The following is a 20,673-nucleotide window of genomic DNA, read 5'->3' as shown; positions in this document are numbered from 1 at the left end:
TCTCGGTATGGTGCACAGGAGCTTCTAGAAACAACGACACATACAAGACAGATTTTGACACATGTCTTGAGGCCAGAGGAGCAACGTCATCCATGAGGCGCAGCGCGCGCACTGTGACCCTATATATATGGTTCAATTTTAGCCTCTCTTCCTCGCTTATTCACTCCCAAAACCTCTGGGATCCCTTCCTTATCATTTGGCCTTATATTTCCTAGTTCCCAACTACTTTTGCGAGGTTCTGGAGCGTCTAAAACCCTGAATGAGATGGTTGATAAGGCCCGTAAGAGGGAGATGGAGTTGGAGTCCCGCACGAAGCGGAAGACTGAGCAGGTTCAGGCAGCGGGGGCTCAGGCCAAGAAGCCTAAGACCTCCAATTCTTCGAGTAAGAGCCAACAGGGTTGGGGCCGGTGCGCCAAGTGCGGGAGATTTCATAGTGGGGCTTGGCGGACTATCGGGATGTCGGGATGCTACTCATGTGGCCAGTAGGGCCACTTAAGTAAGGATTTCCCCAAGAAGGGCTTGATATGTTTTCACTGCAACCAGACATGCCATAAAAAGGCCGATTGTCCAAGGTTGCAAGGAGGAGGAGGAGGGTTTGTGACAACGCCCGCGCCCGCCACTATGAGGATTACTGATGGCCACCCTAAGGCGGAAGCTCCAGCGGTGAAGAGTCGCGCATTCCAGCTGACTACCGAGGAGGCTTGGGCCGCGCCAGACATTGTGGCTGGTATGTGTTCATTATCCTCTGTCTCTTTTATGATAAATGTTTGTATGTATGCTTATTATGCTTTGTATAGGGACCTTTCTGGTCAATGGTATGACGGCCCATGTCTTATTCGATTCGGGGGCTACCCGATCTTTTGTGTCTCTTGCACTTAGCAAGAAATTCCGAGACGCACCGGGGACTCTGGATACCCCACTCGAGGTGGAGATTGCAGATGATCGCACCGTGAGTGTTGCGAGGGTGTGTCAGGATTGCGTCCTGAATGTGCACGACGAAAGGTTTCGCGTTGATTTGGTTCCCATACCATTGCAAGGAATGAAGGTGATTATTGGGATGGACTGGCTGGGGGCCAATGAGGCCATGATCGATTGTGAGCGGCAGCTAGTCCGGGTTCGAACCCCAAGGGGGGGGGGAGAACTGGTTATCCACGGCGAGAGGACTACGCAGGGCCTGACCCTTTGTTCAGCTGCGAGGGCGAGGGGGTTTCTGTAGCAGGGCTGCATGGGATTTTTGGCCTATGTTTCAGATACGCAAGCGGAGACAGTGAAGGATATCGATAGTGTACCAGTGGTGTGGGATTTTCGGGACGTTTTTCCCGAAGAATTACCCGGAGTGCCTCCGGAGAGGCAAGTGGAGTTTCGTATTGACCTGGTACCCGGTGCCGCCCTGATAGCAAAGGCACCATATCGGTTGGCGCCACCTGAGATGCAGGAATTATCTGCACAGCTTCAAGAGCTACTAGACCGAGGGTTCATCCGTCCGATTAGTTCTCCGTGGGGAGCTCCGATCCTTTTCGTGAAAAAGAAGGACGGGTTGCACAGGATGTGCATCGATTACAAAGAGCTGAATAAGCTGACGGTGAAGAACTGTTATCCTTTGCCTAGGATTGACGACTTGTTTGATCAGCTTCAGGGAGCATCATGGTTCTCTAAGATTGATCTCCGGTCAGGGTATCATCAGATGAGGATTCGGGATGAGGATATACCAAAAACAACTTTCAGGACTCGTTATGGGCATTACGAGTTCGTGGTGACGCCATTCGGGCTCACCAATGCTCCGGCCGCGTTCATGGATCTCATGAACCGGGTGTGCAGGCCGATGTTGGATCAGTCGGTGATCGTTTTTAATGATGATATCTCGGTCTACTCCAAGACCAGGGAACATCATGAGCAACATTTGAGAGAGGTACTGGAGACCCTTGAGGATGGAGAAGCTGTATGCGAAGTTCTCCAAGTGTGACTTTTGGTTGCGGGAAGCACAGTTTTTGGGTCACGTCATTAATCAAGAGGGTATTTTGGTTGATCCAACGAAGGTGGAGGCTGTGATGTGATGGGAAGTACCGAGGAATGCCTCGGAGATTCGTAGCTTCTTGGGCTTAGCGGGTTATTATCGGAGATTTATCCAAGATTTCTCCAAGACTGCGATGCCATTGACCCGTTTGACCAAGAAGAATGTGGCTTTTCGATAGGGTGAGGATCAATAGAGGGCTTTTGAGACCCTGAGACAAAAGTTATGTGAGGCTTCGATCCTAGTACTGCCTGAGGGATTGGACGATTTCGTGGTATATTATGATGCATCAATTTCAGGATTGGGTGTTGTACAGATGCAGAGGGGATGCGTGATCGCATATGCCTCAAGGCAGTTGAAGCCTCACGAGGCAAATTACCCCACGCATGACCTGGAGTTGGGAGCAGTGGTGTTTGCCCTCAAGATTTGGAGGCACTATTTATATGGGGTGAAATTTGTGGTGTATACTGATCACAAGAGTCTGAAGTATTTGATGGACTAGCAGAACCTGAATATGCGACAGAGGAGATGGTTGAACGTGCTAAAGGACTATGACTGCGAGATCTTATACCATCCAGGGAAGGCCAATGTGGTGGCCGATGCTTTAAGTGGCAAAGCGACGGGGTCGCCGATGAGGGGTATTTGTATGAGGGTAACGGTAAGTCCACCCTTGATAGACATGATTCGAGAGGCTCAGGCCGAGGGGGTGAATAAAGAGAACTGGAAATTGGAAAGAATTCGGGGGCAGTATCCTTTGTTTGTCAAGGATAGTCGAGGCTTGTTAACGCAGTGTGGCCTAGTATGGGTGTCGATGTCAGGGGGAGTGAGGCAGAGATTGTTAGAGGATGCGCATAAGTCCAAATTTTCTATACACCCAGGTGCAACAAAAATGTATAGGTACTTGAGGATGAGCTATTGGTGGCCTTGCATGAAGCGGGAGATCACCGGATATGTGGAGTGATGCTTGACTTGCAGGAAGGTCAAGGTCGAGCACCAACGGCCTCATGTTAAGGTTCAGCCATTACCCATTCCCATGTGGAAGTGGGAAGAGATCACTATGGACTTTATCACGAAGCTACCGCGGACAGCGAGGGGAGTAGATGCCATATGGGTGATCGTGGATAGACTGACTGTAAGTCCCCAAAATTGCTTGTGTATCAATCAGATCCAATTGATGGTGCGGAATCCCAATCAATTGGATGATGTCAGATCAATATAGAAGAGAATGAGAAGAAGAAGCAGATGAATCTATGATGTATTGAATGAATATGATTGATGCTCCTTACAATAGATTCACACACACATACACACTTCTTCTCTCTAACTTTCTCTCTCTTCTCTGACCTCTCTCTTCTAACCGTACACTCCCACATGCACTCCTCTATTTATATGGACCTCCAGCCATACACATGTGTACAACCACACACCTTGTGTACAGTCGTACACAGGGTGTGCGGCTGTACACACATGTACGACCGTACACACAAACCGCAAACACATAAAACATTACATAAAAATATACTTTCCTAGAAAAGCAAAGTATAAACCATATTTTTGACCCAACAATCTCCCCTTTGGTTTATAGCTTTATTTTCTAATTGGCCCAACAAACTCCCCCTAAAAAGTAGCTAGCTTTTTCTTGTTAATCTTCATTGGGAGCTTGGATTCAACATTAATCTTCAAATTTCTTCACATCATCAAGATGAACATATGAATCTTCAATAAATGAATTCATCTTGAGCGGTTGGGCTTTTCTTCAAGATTTGACATTGAACGCACATTGGGTGAGGAGGCTTGCTGTACTGATTCTTGAAAGATAGCGCTTTCAGCTTGAGAATCTTCAGAGAGAACAACGGAGAGAAATAATCTTCTGGATCACTTCAGCAGGTACAAGATAGCAGCAGATTGATTAAGGAGGCTTCAATGCAATCTATCACATAATCTTCAAGTACAGCTTCACCATGCTTCTGGGGTTGACAGATTTAATGTCGAAAGAATAATCTTCATTTCTTGCTCCTTCGAATGCGAATTCTTCGATGCTCACGGATGAAGCCTTGGCTCAGAAGATCTTCAATACAACTCCACGAGTCTCATCTACGCCTAAAATCACTTTTCAAGACAAAACAAAACTAAAAGAAAAATTAGCACACAAAAAAATATTTTTAGATTTTTGATATTTTCTGGAAAAATAAAAGCAGAAACAAAAATATTTTTGGATTTTCTGATTTTTGTTTGATTTTTGAATTATTTTTTTTAATTTTCCCCCTAAAATTTGTGCATAGAGGAAAACTATGAACAAATTTAATAAAATGATATCTAACTTTGAGAATGATTTGGGATCAAAGTTTTTAGACAGCCTTTATCCGCTTGTTGGTACCTTCCATCTTCACGTCTTTGGTCGATCGCTGGTATTGTTGTCCACCTAAATTGAGCAGCGAGATCTATAGACAATCTTTGAGTGTTCAATTTTAATTGTACTGGAACATGTTTCCCGCTTACAGATATGCCCCGGTAATCAAGAACTTCCAGAGTACTCCTTACATCGGATGAGCAGACCCTCATTAGGGGAGAAGATAGATTTAGAGTATTATCACTTATAGTGCATATGTTGTGTACCAGGTCGGATTGTTAGTCACGCAAAGGAGACAACATATAGCTAACAGATGAGAGGAATTTCATATATATATATATATATATATATATGTGTGTGTGTGTATATATATATATATGTATGTATGTATGTATGTATAATATGTAGAGAAATAGAGTTGCATGTGTTGCAGTCCAGGTTGGATCTCTTCCAATCACGCAGAGGAGGTAACATATAACTAACAGACAGAAAGAAAGAAAAATGATTTTCTACAGACCTAATTTATCGGAATTTACCAGTTGCCCCATCAATACTGGAATTAAGGACAGAATCCGCACATGGAGGAAAAGTTAAACCACGGTTCCAAATACGAGTTCATTTAATGTGACGAGTAGATTCCCATATATATCTCCCTGCTCAACCTATCCAAGCATCGTATTGTCAGGCTAAACGGAACTAACTAGGTCAGGATTTGTCAAGTCATTTGATTTCTTAAGTTCAACTCTGCCTAGTCCTATCCATTTAGAATCTTTCGTGCCTACCGACGCATCAAACCAAAGCATAGACCCTTCAACTTTGGGTACGTTACGCAGACTCAGATTTCCCATTATCACTCACTTCCCAAAACATCTCCCTAAAGCACATTCCATAACCAACATATTATTTTTTTATTATTTTTATTATTTTTATTTTTATTTTTATTTTTTTATTTTTTTTTTTAAATTTTCTAATTTTTTGTTTTGTTTTTATTTCTCCCTCTAAATTTGTGCATAGGAGAGAAACGAAAGTAAATGCACAAATTTAAACTATCCTAAAACAAAAATTAGTCTTTAAAGCAAATCAGCTTAAGAAAAACTCAGGAATATAGAGAAGAAAACTCAAACCGTAAGTCATCGATTGAATTTGCATCTAGAAGGTCTGAGAACAGCACGCATAATCTCAGAAAAGATCCAGAAATTCTTCATGTCGTTAAGCACAGACCCCATGTGATACTTTCCTTTCTTCCCTTCCCGCAAAGGAGACATACCCTCAAAATAAATTCCGAGTGTTGTACAGTTGAGAGATGTCTCCTATCAAGTGTCTGGAACAACCACTATCAACAAACCGAAGTTTGATGATATGCCTCCATAACTGCTCCGACACATAGCGGGATCAGTTGGTCTTTGGAACCCAGTCCATTTTGAAACTGGGTTGACCTTTTTCATCAAAGCAAGGTACTCTCTCCCATGACATGTCCTGCTTATCACAAACAGAATATGACGTAATATTAGACTCATTAGAAGATTAGGGAGAGTGAGCCTTTGGAACCCATTTGTAGTTGGGTTTAACCCATTTCTTTTTCGATCTGATGGGTGGCTCAGCACTTGATTTTGAACTTGATGTCGGCCATTCAGATGACGTTGATTTTGGATTCAAGGGAGCATCTCTTGGAAACCTCTGACTCTACCCAACCCAGTCCTCAGCTGCTGAAGGTCTCTTTGTAATGCTAATTAGCCATTACCTTAATACAATCACATGCAACGAGGCTTGGATAATCCTTCGAGTAAGGGACTCATCCCTACAACTGTTAGGACTCAAACAAGAGCTATGCAATAGGGTCAAATCCAACACTCTAAGATTATTCAACCCTGATCACATGTGACTTTAACGTATTCACCTAACAGCTAACTCCCATCACTCAAGGCCCTCATAGCACAAATCAACATCATTCAGACAAAAAGGAAACAATCTCAAACAACTCTATCCTCATAATAGGAACTGCACTAGCATACAATGCTAAGCTCATACTATCAGGCATAACCTAGTCAGGCTATCCCACTGCTGTCTACTCAATTCTAGCATGCAGTTTTTCATACACTGAGGCACATAAAGCAGGCACATAAGGCATCACTCCTAGATCCTTAGTCCTATTCTAGCATGTTGTTCTACTGAAACTGATAAACATAACATAAGCTTGTATGGGTACTTTGGGGAATACTTACTTGAGCTCGGCCGGTCGCACACATCACACACTTTGTTCCTTCTTAAAAGTCTTTACTTAGCTTTTAGAAAAAAATTTCTTCTTTAAAATCTTTTAATCCCTCGATTTGAGTTCAGACACCCCCGAAGGTGTGTCCGAATCCCTCAAACCAGGGCTCTAATACCAACTTGTAACGACCCAAATTTTACGTCCAAAATTTTTTCTTTTTAAATCAATACTTAGAAAACGATTTTAATTAAAACACTGTCTAATCCAACCATTTCATAACATACATCGTGTCCGAAAACCGAAACGTGAAAACAATCAACTATCAGAGTATAAAATCCCAGAATGACTCATGGTGCGGAAAACAAGGTGCGTGTATGATGTGCCGCTACCGCGCCAGCTCCTTCCCCCTTGAAGAAGAGGTACCTAAAAACAAAACTGTAAACCATAAGCACGAAGCTTAGTGAGTTCCCCTATAATACTTCATACCATACGAACATACAAAGAACAGTTAGGAGATACGGGCCTCGCCCACACTCATGAATATACGGGCCTCGCCCACACTCCGCTAACTGGGAGATACGGGCCTCGCCCACACTCCGCTATCTGGGAGATACGGGCCTCGCCCACACTCCCTTATCTGAGAGATACGGGCCTCGCCCACACTCTGCTATCTAAGAGAGACGGGCCTCGCCCACATTCCACTATCAGAGAGATACGGGCCTCACCTACACTCAGCTGCTAAACCATAACATACAAGTATCACACAGACAACGAGTATAAACAATTCTATCATACTGTCATATGTCATAATCAAACTCAACCATGAGATATGGGCTCTGCCCACACTCAGACACTAACATATCGTCTATACGGGTCGGCCTTGGTGTCTTAGACCCGTTACTACTGGAAGGAAACTCACATCGAAAAGTAGCTACCGAAAGTCTGACTGCTAGACGTCTGGCTGCTGCACCGGTAATCCTCAGGCTACAAATCCATAACATAGATTAGCCACTCATAAATATCCTTAGGTCAATTGACTGACCCATCCTTGCTCCAAGGTCAACTCCTTGGTCAAAGTCAACTTCCAGTTGACTGGACTCGCCGAGTCGTGGCACAGACTCACCGAGTCCTTCTCCTACTAACCCGGTCTAACTCGCCCAATCCCTCTTTTCACTCACTGAGTCACCCTTGATTCACTACTCGGGACTATGTAACCGACTCGTGATCTGACTCGCCGAGTTCCACGAGCAGATCTCCTACTCGCTTCCAATCCTCACCAGAACACCCCGAAGAGGATTTAGGGTTTTGGGACTACGTTACACTGCTAATTCCGCGTGCAGATACGAAGGGTTGGACCTTCAACACTTAAACCCCTCTTACTCAGTGAAAGTTCATATGACTCACAGAGTTTGAAGAACAACTCGGCAAGCTCCAGGCAATCTTCATAGGACTCGCCGAGTTGTTCATCCAACTCGCCGAGTCTAAGACCATCTTCATAGAACTCGTTGAGTTCCACTTTGGGACTCGGCGAGTCCCTTCGACCCACTTCCCATACTAATCAAAACTGAGACATGCAACGCTTCTAACCCATAGATCTATGCTCCTAGGGCATGCTTATCACGTAAAGTTGCAAACTTTACGTGCATGCATGGCCCTATAAGCTCAAGAAGGCAAATCCAAGCTCTTTAAGGGGTCATACACTCAATAGGGACGTCAATAACTCCAACCACAGAGACTTTATACTTCTAGGATGCCCATAAGATCCCAATATGAAGTCCTTTTAGAACTTAAAGCATAAATACATGGAATTTGAGGTTTTAGGGTTTGAAACCACTAATTTGGGACAAAAAGGGGATCTAATGAACTAATGATCAAGGTAAGAACTTTTCTACCTGAATGGAAGCTTCTCACAGTGTAGATTCCGGATCTACCTCCCCTCCTTGCACACTTCAACCTCCTATTCCTTCCTCTAAGCTCCAAACATTCTCCATAAAGCCAAAATCACTCTTAAGAACAATATGGGGCTAGGGTTTCTTTCTACAGTTCTCTGGAAGTGTTAGGGACTAAGGAGGCCAAGTTAGAGCGTTTAAATAGGGTGCAAACGCCCGGATTAGGGTTTTTGTCCAAACAGGGCCTACTCGCCGAGTCCGGGGACCGACTCGCCGAGTACAAAGTTCAAACCCCGCGCCTTATCCCGCTCCTACTCGGTGAGTTGGTCCTTCAACTCGCCGAGTCCAAGGCAAAAAATGCATAAAATTAAAATGTTATTCACAAGGAGTACGTACCAGGAACCAGGTGCTATAGAAAAGTTTATTATTAATGTGAATTATAAAAGGATGATACTTGAAATTAAACTACTATTCTAAAGATGTGTTATGAGCATTGTGTTTTCTTAATGTAAACCTACATAGTACAATTACGTTGATCTTGTTGGTTCACGATGTTTTTTCGAATTCCATAAACAAAACAAGCAACATAAGCATTTAATCAAAACACATCATGATCAAGCCATTAGATCTATGTTCATATATTCAAGCAACAAATACTAAAATACAAGAAGGTTTATGTGTGTATATACTCCTTTTGAAGATCAAGAAGCAAACACAATAGAAGGATCCAATGTACAATCCATCTATCGAGGTCACACCTTAAAGCAACAATCCAAGAAAGAAAGCATATCAAACCTTTGTCTTTTGATGAACTAGCGAAACCGAGAACCCTTATGGGGTGTGTATTCCCGGCCAAAAAAGAGAGAAAATGAGAGGAAGAAAGAAAAATCAAGATTAAGATAAGTCTCTCATGGATTGGCTTGCCTTTTTATACTTGCATAATTCATAGAGTTTTCATTTTCTCTAAGATTTGGTTTAAATTATGCAACTATCTAGTTAATATAATCATCTTATATAATTATGTTTCCTAATTTATATTTTTGACATATTACAAAATAAGCTCACCTCTTTTAGACTTTTAGTTTATAATTATACCATCAACTGATGAATAATAAACTAGTCCTTATATTTATTTACTTATTGTTGTTGGATTGAGCCGTAAGTGTAACCCACTGTGCTTATGTTTTTACAAGTAGTATCACTAACTTGCTATGTTGGTGCACATATGTTAAACATATCCTATTTTTCCAATCACCAATATACAAAATTTGGAAATAAAACAGTCCACGCCCATAAGTGCCTTTCATTCTCATCACTTGAAACATGTACTTTACATTTCCACACAAAGACAGCACGTAACATACGACCTAAATTTCCTAAATAAACATGAACTAAACTAACTGTTTCATCTTTTATACAACCTTACTAAAACAAAATTCATGAGAAATACCCACTATTGCATCTTAACCAATCAATCCTTATAAAATGTTACATTCTTTAGTTTTGTGCAACAAAAAAGTTGTTATCAGCTTCTAGGGCATTCATGGAATGACAAAGTCATAGAATGGAATCCATTGCCATTGGACACATTGGTGGATGAACCTAATGAAAGAATCCACATTAAGTACCCTTTAATTACCACTTCGAAAAATTAGTAAAATCTTCGCACATGGTTGTTGGATGTCCAAGAGGTTTGTGTCATAGTATATCGACCACGTGCATAAAAGCCATTTTCAAATGATAGGATTTACATTCGTTAAATGTTGAAGAATAAAACTGAAATCCACTTATTGTTTTTTTAATAAGCAACTGGAAATAGATAAGGACAAAACGATATAAATACTCTTATGTGACTTTCGACACATGACAAAGTAAAGAAGAAGTGATGGACATTGATAATATTGTTTCAATTAGGGACCATCTTTGCAATAAATAAAAACTTTATACTATGGTATTATATTTGATAAAGTTCATAATTTTTGTTTTCTAATTTATAATAGTACTTGTACTTTGATAAGCTTTATTGAAATATAATTGTGTACTGAAAATAAGGGTATATATTGTTGATAATGGTATAATCGGAGGGAAAGAGGTGGAAGATGTGGTGCCATTTGGTAGAGCTAGAGAGTACACGGGCCCACTCTGGAAGTGGGCAGTGGGGTGAGTTGGACGGACTCAGATTTCCGCCATGGCTCCACTCGATTACTTGGCCTCTTCATCACAACACGCGAACCACGTATCTCTCTTCTCCTCTCTCTCTCTCTCTCTCTCTCTCTCTCTCTCTCACTTGTTTCTCTCAGATTCAACGCACTCAGCCACCAGCAACAACCCTCCTCTGTCTCTCCGCCGTCACGGCCTTACGCCAGTTTCACTCGACAATCCCCCACATAACATATATATATATTACGACAGAAGCAGACACCCACATATATGATTCAGTTTGAAGCTAAATAAACAATTAATCACTGAGATGGAGGCATCCGCCTCTTCCCTGGTTTGTACATGGATAGTAGCGGCCTGCATGTCTGTCTCTTGCCAAAACGACCAACATCCCTCGTTGTTGTCTTCTAAGCCACAAGCAACCAACACCAGATGGGCTCGCAAACGGAGACTCTTATCTAAATGTAACGCCAGCGCCAGCGCCAACGCTAACGCCAACACCTCTTTTCCTGGTTTTGGACGATTAACTGCTACCAATACCATTGAGGGTTTCATGTCCTCTTGTTTATCTCCATGCGATCGATACAATAGCTCCAATGGTTTTTCACTTTCCTCTTCTGATTTTTTCGGTGCTGCTTCCCTTTTCCGATCCGGAAATGTTCACCTCGGTGGCAGGCGCCGCCGCCCCCTCCGTTCAGGTAATCTTCTCACTTCTTATCCCCTTTCTGTTAATTTATAAATCCGCTTCAATCGTACCCCCTTCTCACTTGTCCTTTAATTTGGGATTCCGTTTGTTTCTTAATTTTGGGTGAAAAGGTTTCTTATCTCAAAACCCCAACAAAGTTTTACTCTCTTTACACTTTGGGGCTTAAGACATTTGCTTAATTGGATTCTATTCTATTCCCGATCTCATTGAATTGAACTTTTAGTTAATGCAGCTGGTATAAGCTGGTATGCTTGTTTGTTCAAAACCTAACAGATCTTTTAGCATAGATAAAATGCCAGATTGATAATGGAGTTGCAAATTAGTCCAACCAATTTAGTTTCTGTAATTTCTTGTTCTGATTTTTTTCAAATTTGGGTATCTGCACACGCATGCAAATATATATATTCAACTTTATATTAAAGTCTATGCAGGTTTGGTTGAAGTTGGTTGCATTAATTCACATTCTCCTCTCTCTTTATCTCATTTACTTGCACATATTAAGTCTTCATGATATTATTAGTCACCAACCAGATTCTTGGTTTCTTAAACATTTAGGTGAAGCAATGGCTATAGCCATTCAACCTTCAATGGAAACAGTGACAAAAAAGAAACCACCAACAAAACAAAGGCGAGTGGTAGTTACAGGAATGGGTGTTGAGACCCCAATTGGTAATAATCCAAATGATTTCTATAACAATTTGCTAGAAGGTGTCAGTGGCATTAGTGAAATTGAAGCTTTTGATTGCTCCAACTATCCAACTGTATGTCTTTATTCTTACCCTTTATTGTTTTTTTATTATAAAGTTATTGATTCGAATCAAGTCGTTAACATAACAGAGTTTAAATTTACAGAGAATTGCTGGAGAGATAAAGAATTTTTCAACAAATGGATGGGTGGCACCAAAGTTATCCAAGAGAATGGATAGGTTTATGCTTTACATGTTAACTGCTGGAAAGAAAGCTCTTGCAGATGGAGGGATAACTGAAGATCAAATGGATGAATTAGATAAAACCAGATGTGGGGTTCTAATTGGCTCTGCTATGGGGGGTATGAAGGTAATTTCACAAAGAAAATATATTCTTTATTCTTTCACTTCTATTCATGTATCTTAAGAGTAAACACATTCTTTGTTTTATAATTTCTTAGGTTTTCAATGATGCTATAGAAGCTTTAAGGGTTTCATATAGAAAAATGAATCCTTTTTGTGTACCCTTTGCAACTACTAACATGGGGTCCGCAATGCTGGCCATGGATCTGGTGAGCTAAATTTTATGATCCTAAAAAGATTAAGCATTCAAGATTCTTGTAAATTGTAAATGATGTTCATTTGCATATTGTTGTTCTTCAGGGATGGATGGGTCCAAATTATTCCATCTCTACAGCTTGTGCCACTAGCAACTTCTGTATATTAAATGCAGCAAATCACATCATCAGAGGTGAAGCTGTAAGTGACTTTTGTTACTCTATAATACTTTTAAATGCAAAAGAAAAGAAAGTCATTAATTAAAATTCCAAAATAGCTATTTATGCTTAGTTATCTAACAGTGTAAAGAATCTTGCAGGACATGATGCTTTGTGGTGGCTCAGATGCTGTCATTATACCTATAGGTACTACTAAATATTTTCTTGTGTAAGGTGTTTTTCGTCTTTTTGACTTAATGAGCTTAATAGTTTAAGCACTTAATCTAAGACAATTATACATGGCTGTTTCTTTTTTTATTTACTTAAATGACTTCATGTATACCCATTTGCTGTTCTTTACTCATGATATGAGTATTGTGAAAGTTGTTAGAGTATAAGGGTAAAATGGTCATAAAAGGTAAATATTTTATTTCATTATCTGTGGTGTAGGATTGGGAGGATTTGTGGCATGCAGAGCTTTATCTGAGAGAAACAATGACCCTGCAAAAGCATCACGTCCATGGGATACAGTAATATTAAATATTCTTTCTTAAAATATAATTTTAATACCATTTTAAAAAATGTATATAACTTTGGTTATGATATTTTTACAGGGGCGTGATGGATTTGTTATGGGTGAAGGAGCTGGAGTTTTATTGTTGGAAGAACTTGAGCATGCTAAGGTTTTTTTTTTTTAACTGTAATGATATTAATATAGTTTAGTAGTAATTAATTTTGTATTTGATTTGATTAAAAATGTTGAAATTGGACAGAAAAGGGGTGCTACAATCTATGCAGAGTTTTTAGGTGGAAGTTTCACTTGTGATGCTTATCATATGACAGAGCCTCATCCACAAGGTAGAAAGAAATCAATAATGAGATATGATAATTGATAAGGGCTAATTTGTTAAAAAAAAACAATATAATTGATTTATCTTTTTTTTTTTTTTTTTTTTAAAATTGTGTCTTTTATTAGGTGCTGGTGTGATTTTATGCATAGAGAAGGCGTTATCTCAAGCTGGGGTGGCGAGGGAAGATGTGAATTACATAAATGCCCATGCCACATCAACGCCAGCTGGAGACCTTAAAGAATATAATGCTCTTCTTCATTGTTTTGGGAAGAACCAAGATGTGAGTGAGAGTTGAGATTTAATGAAAAATATATTTTTTATTTTTATTTATTTATTGGGTAATTAATTGGTTATGAAATCTGAATGTTTGCAGTTGCGAGTGAATTCTACAAAGTCCATGATTGGGCACCTTCTTGGAGCAGCTGGTGCTGTGGAAGCTGTTGCAACTATACAGGTAAACCAATAAATAAAATTACTTTGTAGTTTCATTTTGGTGTAAATAAATTGCCTTTTTAGTTTTTAATGGTATTGAATGATGTTGTTTTGGCAGGCAATAAGGACAGGTTGGATTCACCCAAATATCAATCTTGATAATCCAGATGAAGGCGTGGTATGGATCAATATAATTCTAATTCTTTCTGTGGTTGTTTTTTGAGAAATAAAAATTATTTTAATGGAAATGGATGGGATATTCAGGATACAAAAGTGTTGGTGGGGCCAAAGAAAGAGAAACTGGAAGTGAAGGTGGCGTTGTCTAATTCATTTGGATTTGGGGGTCACAACTCTTCCATATTATTTGCACCTTTCCAATAGACAATACCTGTTCTTTATTCAGACATGGTAAGACTGACCCCACCCCCATTATTATTAATATGAAATAAGATTGAAAATGGTGTTTGTTTGTTTGTTACAGGGGTGGGTGGGTGTGTGTCTGTTTGGGAAAAAGAGAAACAGTGGAAGATGAAGGAAGAATGAAAGCTAAATGGCTAATGCTAATGAATGCTGTTCTTGTAATGATATTCTTCACCTGACTGTTGTTGCTTCCATCTGTGTACTTTGAAAGTAGATGAGAATGAAATATTTTGTTGGATTTTGATGCTATATTTATTATGTATTACTTCTCTTTCATGCTATAAGATAGTCGCTTAATTAATGGTGTGTACTTGCTATTTATTTCCCACACCAGAAATTCTAAACTCTTTAAAGTTCAATCTTTAATAAATTTTCTCACCCCCAAAAAAAGAGTTGATTGCAAAGCACATTTGAATATTTTATGTAATAAAACTACTAGTTTTGGAGATCGTTCTCACTTAAGATGACCAACATAGTAAGGTTTCGATCATAGCATTCATCTCGTGACTTTGCAAAATTACTTTGAACATTATTTTGGATGAATGAAGGATTATTATATGATAAGGAAAAAGGACATGAAAATGCAGTCCAAACAAACTCATGTATAATGTAATATTTTAAAATTTAAATAGAATAAATATTTTTGTATACACTCAAAAAACAGCACATCATCTAGCCTTGAAATTTAATTTAATTAATTAAGCATGTCTTTTTTTCCCTTTCTTCTTCAACTTGAAGGCCTTCATTTTCAAGGCATTGGACACGCTCTGGCCTTCCATCATCTTGGACATTTTGACAACACTTGACATCCCTTTCCGGGCAGCTGCCCGCTGCTCGGGTCTCCTGCTGACCATCTTGCGATCCAACGGCCAATAAGCATACGGCTCCAGCTTCCCTTTCCTCTTCAAATCCCCACCCGCCTTCTTACTCTTATATTCCCCACCCGTATACGCCCACCCACTCTCCACTTTCCTCCTCTTCTCCCCTCCTTTCCGTGACTTGTTACCTCCCGACATCTCACTCCTCGCATCATACTCCTCCGCCACCTCGCGTTTCACCTTTCCCCCCGCCGTGTCTTCTTCGCGTATTATAAGCCGTCCATCATCATCTATCTCTGGCTCATCCTCCGACTGTAATTTCCGCTTTAAACTCTGAGATGATCTCAGGGACAATCTCGTCTTTTCACGGTCCATTAAGTCCAACGGCTCATCCTCTAATCGATCAAAATCGTCTTCTGGTAGCCTCTTCCCTGCTCTCTTGGACCTGCATGCATATATCATTACATTACATTAAATTACATGTTTGGTCCTTGGGCATACCTGATTTTTACAAAATTGGTCCAAAAACAGTTATTATGTTTGGGGCCAAAGCACAAACCGGATTGAAGGATTCTTGGAGTTGACCAAGCTGCGTCGACCAGACACTGCATGTGTATGCATGTCATCTGAATTCCCATCCTCAGTTTCATCATCAGAGAATATTTTTGTATGATTCCACCTGCTCATCCTGTGAATTATATATAAAATTATAAATAATATCTCTACAAATATCTTTGCTTAAAAGACAAGAAGCAAAAAGAACCTGGAGGTGGTTGCTTTTGACATACGAGATTTGGTTTCCTCAGTGTTAGCAGCATATTTTCGCTCATTCCGTTCCTTTGTCTGCATTCCATTCCAACTTGTTTAATTTTAATTCCAAATTAATATCTTAAAAGAAAAAAAAAATTAAATCTTCAACAAACCTTTCTAATATTAGTAAGCAGCTTCATATGTTCTTCAGGCATAACTTCCTTAACAGCATCAATCCCACATTTCTTCACAAGCATTTCAAGCAGCAGCTTCACCTGTAACAACATATCATCATCCATTCCATTTATTATATTTCAATAACAATTTATCACGAGATATAAATCCAGATCCTTCACTAACCTTTGCCTTAAAATGACTCTTGTTCGTACTCTGCCAGCTCAGCAGAGCCTCCACCATGCCCTTCATATGCATTTGCAACCCTTCAGCTTGTGATTTTGCAACTAATACCTTTATCAAACCTAAATTCGCCTGCACCAATAACAACCATATTATTAGACACTTAATATAAAATAACAATAATAATAATAAATACTTACTTTAATTATCTCTCTGTTTTTTCTTTGAAGAAGGAGAAAAGCGGATGGAAGAACACTGAAAGCAGTGGATACAAGATCAGTAAACTCATAAGTCAAACGAGCTATGCCTTTGACCGCTGCACTGATCATGTGAGGTGTCTCGCCAGCTAAGCCACCAGCCACCTGTATCAAAAATAGCAACCAACTTTTTTTTTAAAAAAAAAAACTAAAAAAGAAACCCAAGATGTCTTTTCAAAAGTACATTACCATATTGAAAAAACTATACAAATTCTCCTTGTTTCCACCCTTATCTTCATCCACACACGCATGACCAATTTGGACAATAATATCATATGCCCTATTTCTTGTTTTCTTGTTAGCCTGTAAATCATAAAATCAGCCACACATAAAAAATAAGCAACAAAGTACAAAACTTCAGAAAGTTCTAGAAATTCTACCTCTTTGAGTCCAAGTACAATTTCTGTCAAAAAAGAAGCAACAATTTCACGCTTCATCTGTTCTGATTCATCCTTTGAGACATGAACAATTATGAAATATAAACAGTCAAGTCTGTGTCTTTTGGCTGAAAAATGGCATGAATGCATCACTTCAAACATCAGTTTGAGTAAATCTTCAAGCTTTCTTGCAATGAAACCATCAGCATGCTGTCAAAGCAAAAAAGAATGTAAAGTTTTGATCTTTATGTCAAGATTATGTTAATGGTTTAATTAAAATAAATACCTCAAGGATTGTTGAGAGAACTTTGTAAGCTTTCTTTTGAATTGAACTATCAGTGTCCTTCAATGCAGGTTCTATTGCAACAAATAGAAGGTCAACTTCTTTTACACCTAACCCGGGTAAAAGTGCAACTGCCAGGTCATATAATTGTACCCTGTAAAAGAAAAATACAAACATGTTAAACTATTTTATAAAAAACTATTAGTTAAATAAAGAAGCTTTACCTTGTTTGTGATAATGTATTCTCATTCGATGATTGGTCTACTTCCATAGAAGTTGAATTTTTTGTATTTTGTGCTTTTCCAGCCTCTTCTGTGACCTTCAATAGTTTCTGCATTGTGGTCTTGAAAAACCTTGAGACTACACCTTTCTCAGCTATAGATGCAAATTCACCAATTGTTTTCTACAAAATGGAAATTTTAATCAACCAACAGAGGTTCTAAATTCTAATCAATTACAAAAATGCCATCAATCCTACCTGTAAAGATCCACCATCATCTTTATCAGATTTCATGAAAATTCCGGATAGTGTAGACAAAATATCACGTGCAGAGGACCTTAACACATCCAAATTACAATTTGCAACTTCTAAAGTGTAGCGGGAAACTGCACGTTGTTCACATACACTGACTTTGTTATCAGAGGGTTGACTTTGGCTTTCCCCATCCACTATTCTTTTATTTTGTCGAATGAGAGTCTGTAAACTGGAGCATATTACTCCACGAAAATCAGGTTCTTGACGAAGAGAATGGCATAATGCTTTTTCTAAATCACTGAAACTTTCAGCAGTATCAAGAGGGTAGTTGCAAAATGAAGGCAATAAAGACCACAAAGAATATATAACTCCATCAATGCTTCTAGCAGAATGAATTCTCCCTTCTTGCTCATGCTGTTGCAAGCAGACATGTAAGTAGAAAGAACAAGACATAAAGCAAAAATAAAAGATTCAAGAACACTTGTTACCTTTGCAGATTTCAGCTTCAATATTCGAATTGTATCGAGCAAAGATTCATTGAAAAAACTTAAACGGGCACCCACAATGTTTTGCTTCAAGATAGGGAAAAGCCAAACATTGGCATTAGAGATGTCTTCAGCTTCTAGATTTAGAGGTAGAAATCTTAAGAAGGTTTCAGGACCTAATGCAATTACAGCCATTCCCATGCAATCATGCAACTGTTTCCTGTAAGGAAGATCTTCATCACGCAACTTTTGTATGTCTTCCAAGCTCTTAAGAGTGGCCTTTAAGAAGTAAGAGCTGAATTCACCTAGTTTATCAAACATTGCAGCCACAACTTGAAATGACATGTCCCAGACTGCAGCATAGCTATAATCAAGTAAACTCTCAACTGTTGCACAGAGTTTCTCAATAATGGTGGGCCCAGATTTTCTCCCAGTTGTCTTAATCTGATCTACACCCTGCTTGATTAAGCTCTCATCAATGCATGTATGTATTAAGCTCTTGAGTGCTTCCATAGCAACAACCAAAGGCTCCTCATGCTCAGAAGCTAAAATATCTCTGAAAGCACTGAAAACAACAGGAAGCTTGATAACACAAGTCTGTCTGTTAAGAGAAAAAGCTTTCTTCATCCCTGAATCCAACAGTCGTGCAGTGAATGTCAAGTTATCACCAGACATCTCGTTTGAAGAGACTGAGACAGCTAATGAGCATAACAAATCCATCAGTACTTCAGGAGAGACCTCTACAGTTGGTTGGATGCAAAGTAAATACAAAGCATCTGTAATTCGGCGTGTAGCTGCAGATTGGTGTAGTGCTAGAAGAGATTTAAAGTAGTTCAGAATCTTTGTTGAGAACTTGACAGACATAAGGGGAAGAGTATCTTTCAGAGCATCAAGAACATATAGGACCTCTTGAGCTCTAGAACCTTCTGAAGTGTTTGTATTTGATCCTCCAGCAAGTAGAAGAAACCTCTCAAAGGTGCTTGCAATGGCTTCACTAGCAGGTGACAACACTGGTGTTTCCCTGAAGCCTTGCATTACATCACGGAGACAGATATGTGATTGTCTTCTTACCTATAAGATAAAGACATATGTTATTCTAAGCTTTCTAACTATCATAACCATGTGTCATGATGAACTATGAAGGAGTAATCTTGCTGCAATATAGAAAAATTCAGCTAATCCATTTACTAGCTTCTTAGGTAAATTTCCCGTTAACAAATAACTTTCACTCACAAACATAAACAGGAATCAAGTTTGGATAAATTGAGAAATAAAACGTATAACTAGAAGTAGAATACTAGCAAAAGATAAGCAAGTGGAGCTCCAAATATATGTTCAAAATTTCAAATGTGTTTGTGTTTAAAGAAAGCTTGCAACAAAAAATTCACCTTGGGACGCGAATCTGCAATAAATCCAAGAAGAACTCCAAATAAATGAGAAACGTCAGACCAGCTCATCCTATGACCAACGATTAACAAATGCGAGATGCACTTTAAGCCAGAAGCCACGACGCTATCGGTAACACCATTGGATAGAATAAGACGGGTGATTAGACCGGAAACGTAGTCAGATTCCTTCCTGAGAACCGCAGAACTAATACGAGGGAGGAGCATGGAGATGATACTGATGAGAGCATCAATGTGGTGAGACGGCGGGTTGGGGTCGGAAGATGAGAGCTTATCGAGAGAAGTACAGGTGGCGCCGAAATAGGCAAGGGGGGTAAGAGGGTGGTTGAGGTCTTTGAGACCTTGAGATATATCGCCAATCATGGAACACAGGTGGTGGTGTTGGGGGTCTGTGGAGTTAGAAAACCGTGAGAGGATCGAGTTGCAGAAGTCATCGTCGGAGCGATTGTCGTGTTCCATATCGCCGATAAGCTGCGGCATCTCTGGGGCATCCATGAAGAGGAGAGAAGAGGAAATGCAAGGGTTTTGCAGAGGTGCCGACTCTCTCTGTCTCGGCGTATTTGCTAGGGTTTTAGGCTAAAAGATTTGATGATGTGTGAAGCTTAAGACTTAATTTGACGAAAATTGCATCACCGGTCCTTGGATTTTCGCTTAATTACACAGATAACCCCTCATGTAAAGTAACATTTTTAGGTTGGCACGAGGTTGTATTATTTTGCAGGATTAATGACCTAGAAAGGTAATTAATTTTAGTTTTTGTTCACATTTAAGTAATTATGTTTTTTTCGTTCATATTTAACCATTGAACTTGTTTGACCTGTTCAAAATAAGGTAATATGACTGGTAATTACGATAATATTATCTTATTATGAATAGCTCAAACAAGTTTATTGGCCAAATGTGTACAAAAAAAACATGGTTACCTAAATATGGACAAAAACCAAAGTTTTTTATCCGTTTTGGTAATACTAGACAATAACGTCTCAGGGAAATGTAACATCCCAAGTCAGAATCAAGAGTTCGGGGGGTAAAGTG

General features: G+C 39.5%; 2 protein-coding genes across 2 annotated transcripts; one reads left to right on the top strand and one right to left on the bottom strand.

Annotated features, from left to right (window-relative positions):
* Positions 1–10,685: 10,685 nt before the first annotated feature.
* LOC145061411 (3-oxoacyl-[acyl-carrier-protein] synthase II, chloroplastic-like) lies at positions 10,686–14,679 on the top strand. The gene is made up of 14 exons (XM_079008867.1): positions 10,686–11,317; positions 11,881–12,086; positions 12,178–12,381; positions 12,473–12,583; positions 12,675–12,770; positions 12,889–12,934; positions 13,178–13,257; positions 13,342–13,410; positions 13,501–13,585; positions 13,704–13,858; positions 13,952–14,032; positions 14,129–14,188; positions 14,275–14,418; positions 14,492–14,679. The coding sequence occupies exons 1-13, from the start codon at positions 10,930–10,932 to the stop codon at positions 14,389–14,391; spliced, it is 1,698 nt and encodes a 565-aa protein (XP_078864993.1). The 5' UTR covers positions 10,686–10,929; the 3' UTR covers positions 14,392–14,418; positions 14,492–14,679.
* A 352-nt stretch (positions 14,680–15,031) lies between these two features.
* Positions 15,032–20,228, bottom strand: LOC145061410 (ARM repeat superfamily protein). Its single transcript, XM_079008866.1, has 13 exons — positions 19,621–20,228; positions 18,236–19,303; positions 17,751–18,161; positions 17,497–17,675; positions 17,276–17,426; positions 16,993–17,199; positions 16,802–16,915; positions 16,556–16,717; positions 16,359–16,487; positions 16,172–16,273; positions 16,012–16,091; positions 15,808–15,936; positions 15,032–15,693 (listed from the first exon to the last, which is right to left on the bottom strand). The coding sequence occupies exons 1-13, from the start codon at positions 20,131–20,133 to the stop codon at positions 15,129–15,131; spliced, it is 3,810 nt and encodes a 1,269-aa protein (XP_078864992.1). The 5' UTR covers positions 20,134–20,228; the 3' UTR covers positions 15,032–15,128.
* Positions 20,229–20,673: the final 445 nt, after the last annotated feature.

Source organism: Lactuca serriola, chromosome 7, assembly GCF_051521515.1.
Source record: "Lactuca serriola cultivar US96UC23 chromosome 7, Lser_US96UC23_V15, whole genome shotgun sequence".
NCBI classification, from domain to species: Eukaryota; Viridiplantae; Streptophyta; class Magnoliopsida; order Asterales; family Asteraceae; genus Lactuca; species Lactuca serriola.
The sequence above is the reverse complement of the archived record's forward strand: the minus strand, read 5'-3'. Positions and strand labels throughout refer to the sequence as shown.

Excerpts from the sequence above, each read along its gene's own strand:
- LOC145061411 (XM_079008867.1), top strand. The coding sequence starts at position 10,930 with ATGGAGGCATCCGCCTCTTCCCTGGTTTGTACATGGATAGTAGCGGCC. Across the intron at positions 12,771-12,888 it reads ACATCATCAGAGGTGAAGCT|GACATGATGCTTTGTGGTGG; the intron begins GTAAGTGACTTT and ends AGAATCTTGCAG. Across the intron at positions 12,935-13,177 it reads TGCTGTCATTATACCTATAG|GATTGGGAGGATTTGTGGCA; the intron begins GTACTACTAAAT and ends TCTGTGGTGTAG.
- LOC145061410 (XM_079008866.1), bottom strand. The coding sequence starts at position 20,133 with ATGGATGCCCCAGAGATGCCGCAGCTTATCGGCGATATGGAACACGAC. Across the intron at positions 16,488-16,555 it reads AAAACAGAGAGATAATTAAA|GCGAATTTAGGTTTGATAAA; the intron begins GTAAGTATTTAT and ends TTATTGGTGCAG. Across the intron at positions 16,092-16,171 it reads TGCTTACTAATATTAGAAAG|ACAAAGGAACGGAATGAGCG; the intron begins GTTTGTTGAAGA and ends AATGGAATGCAG.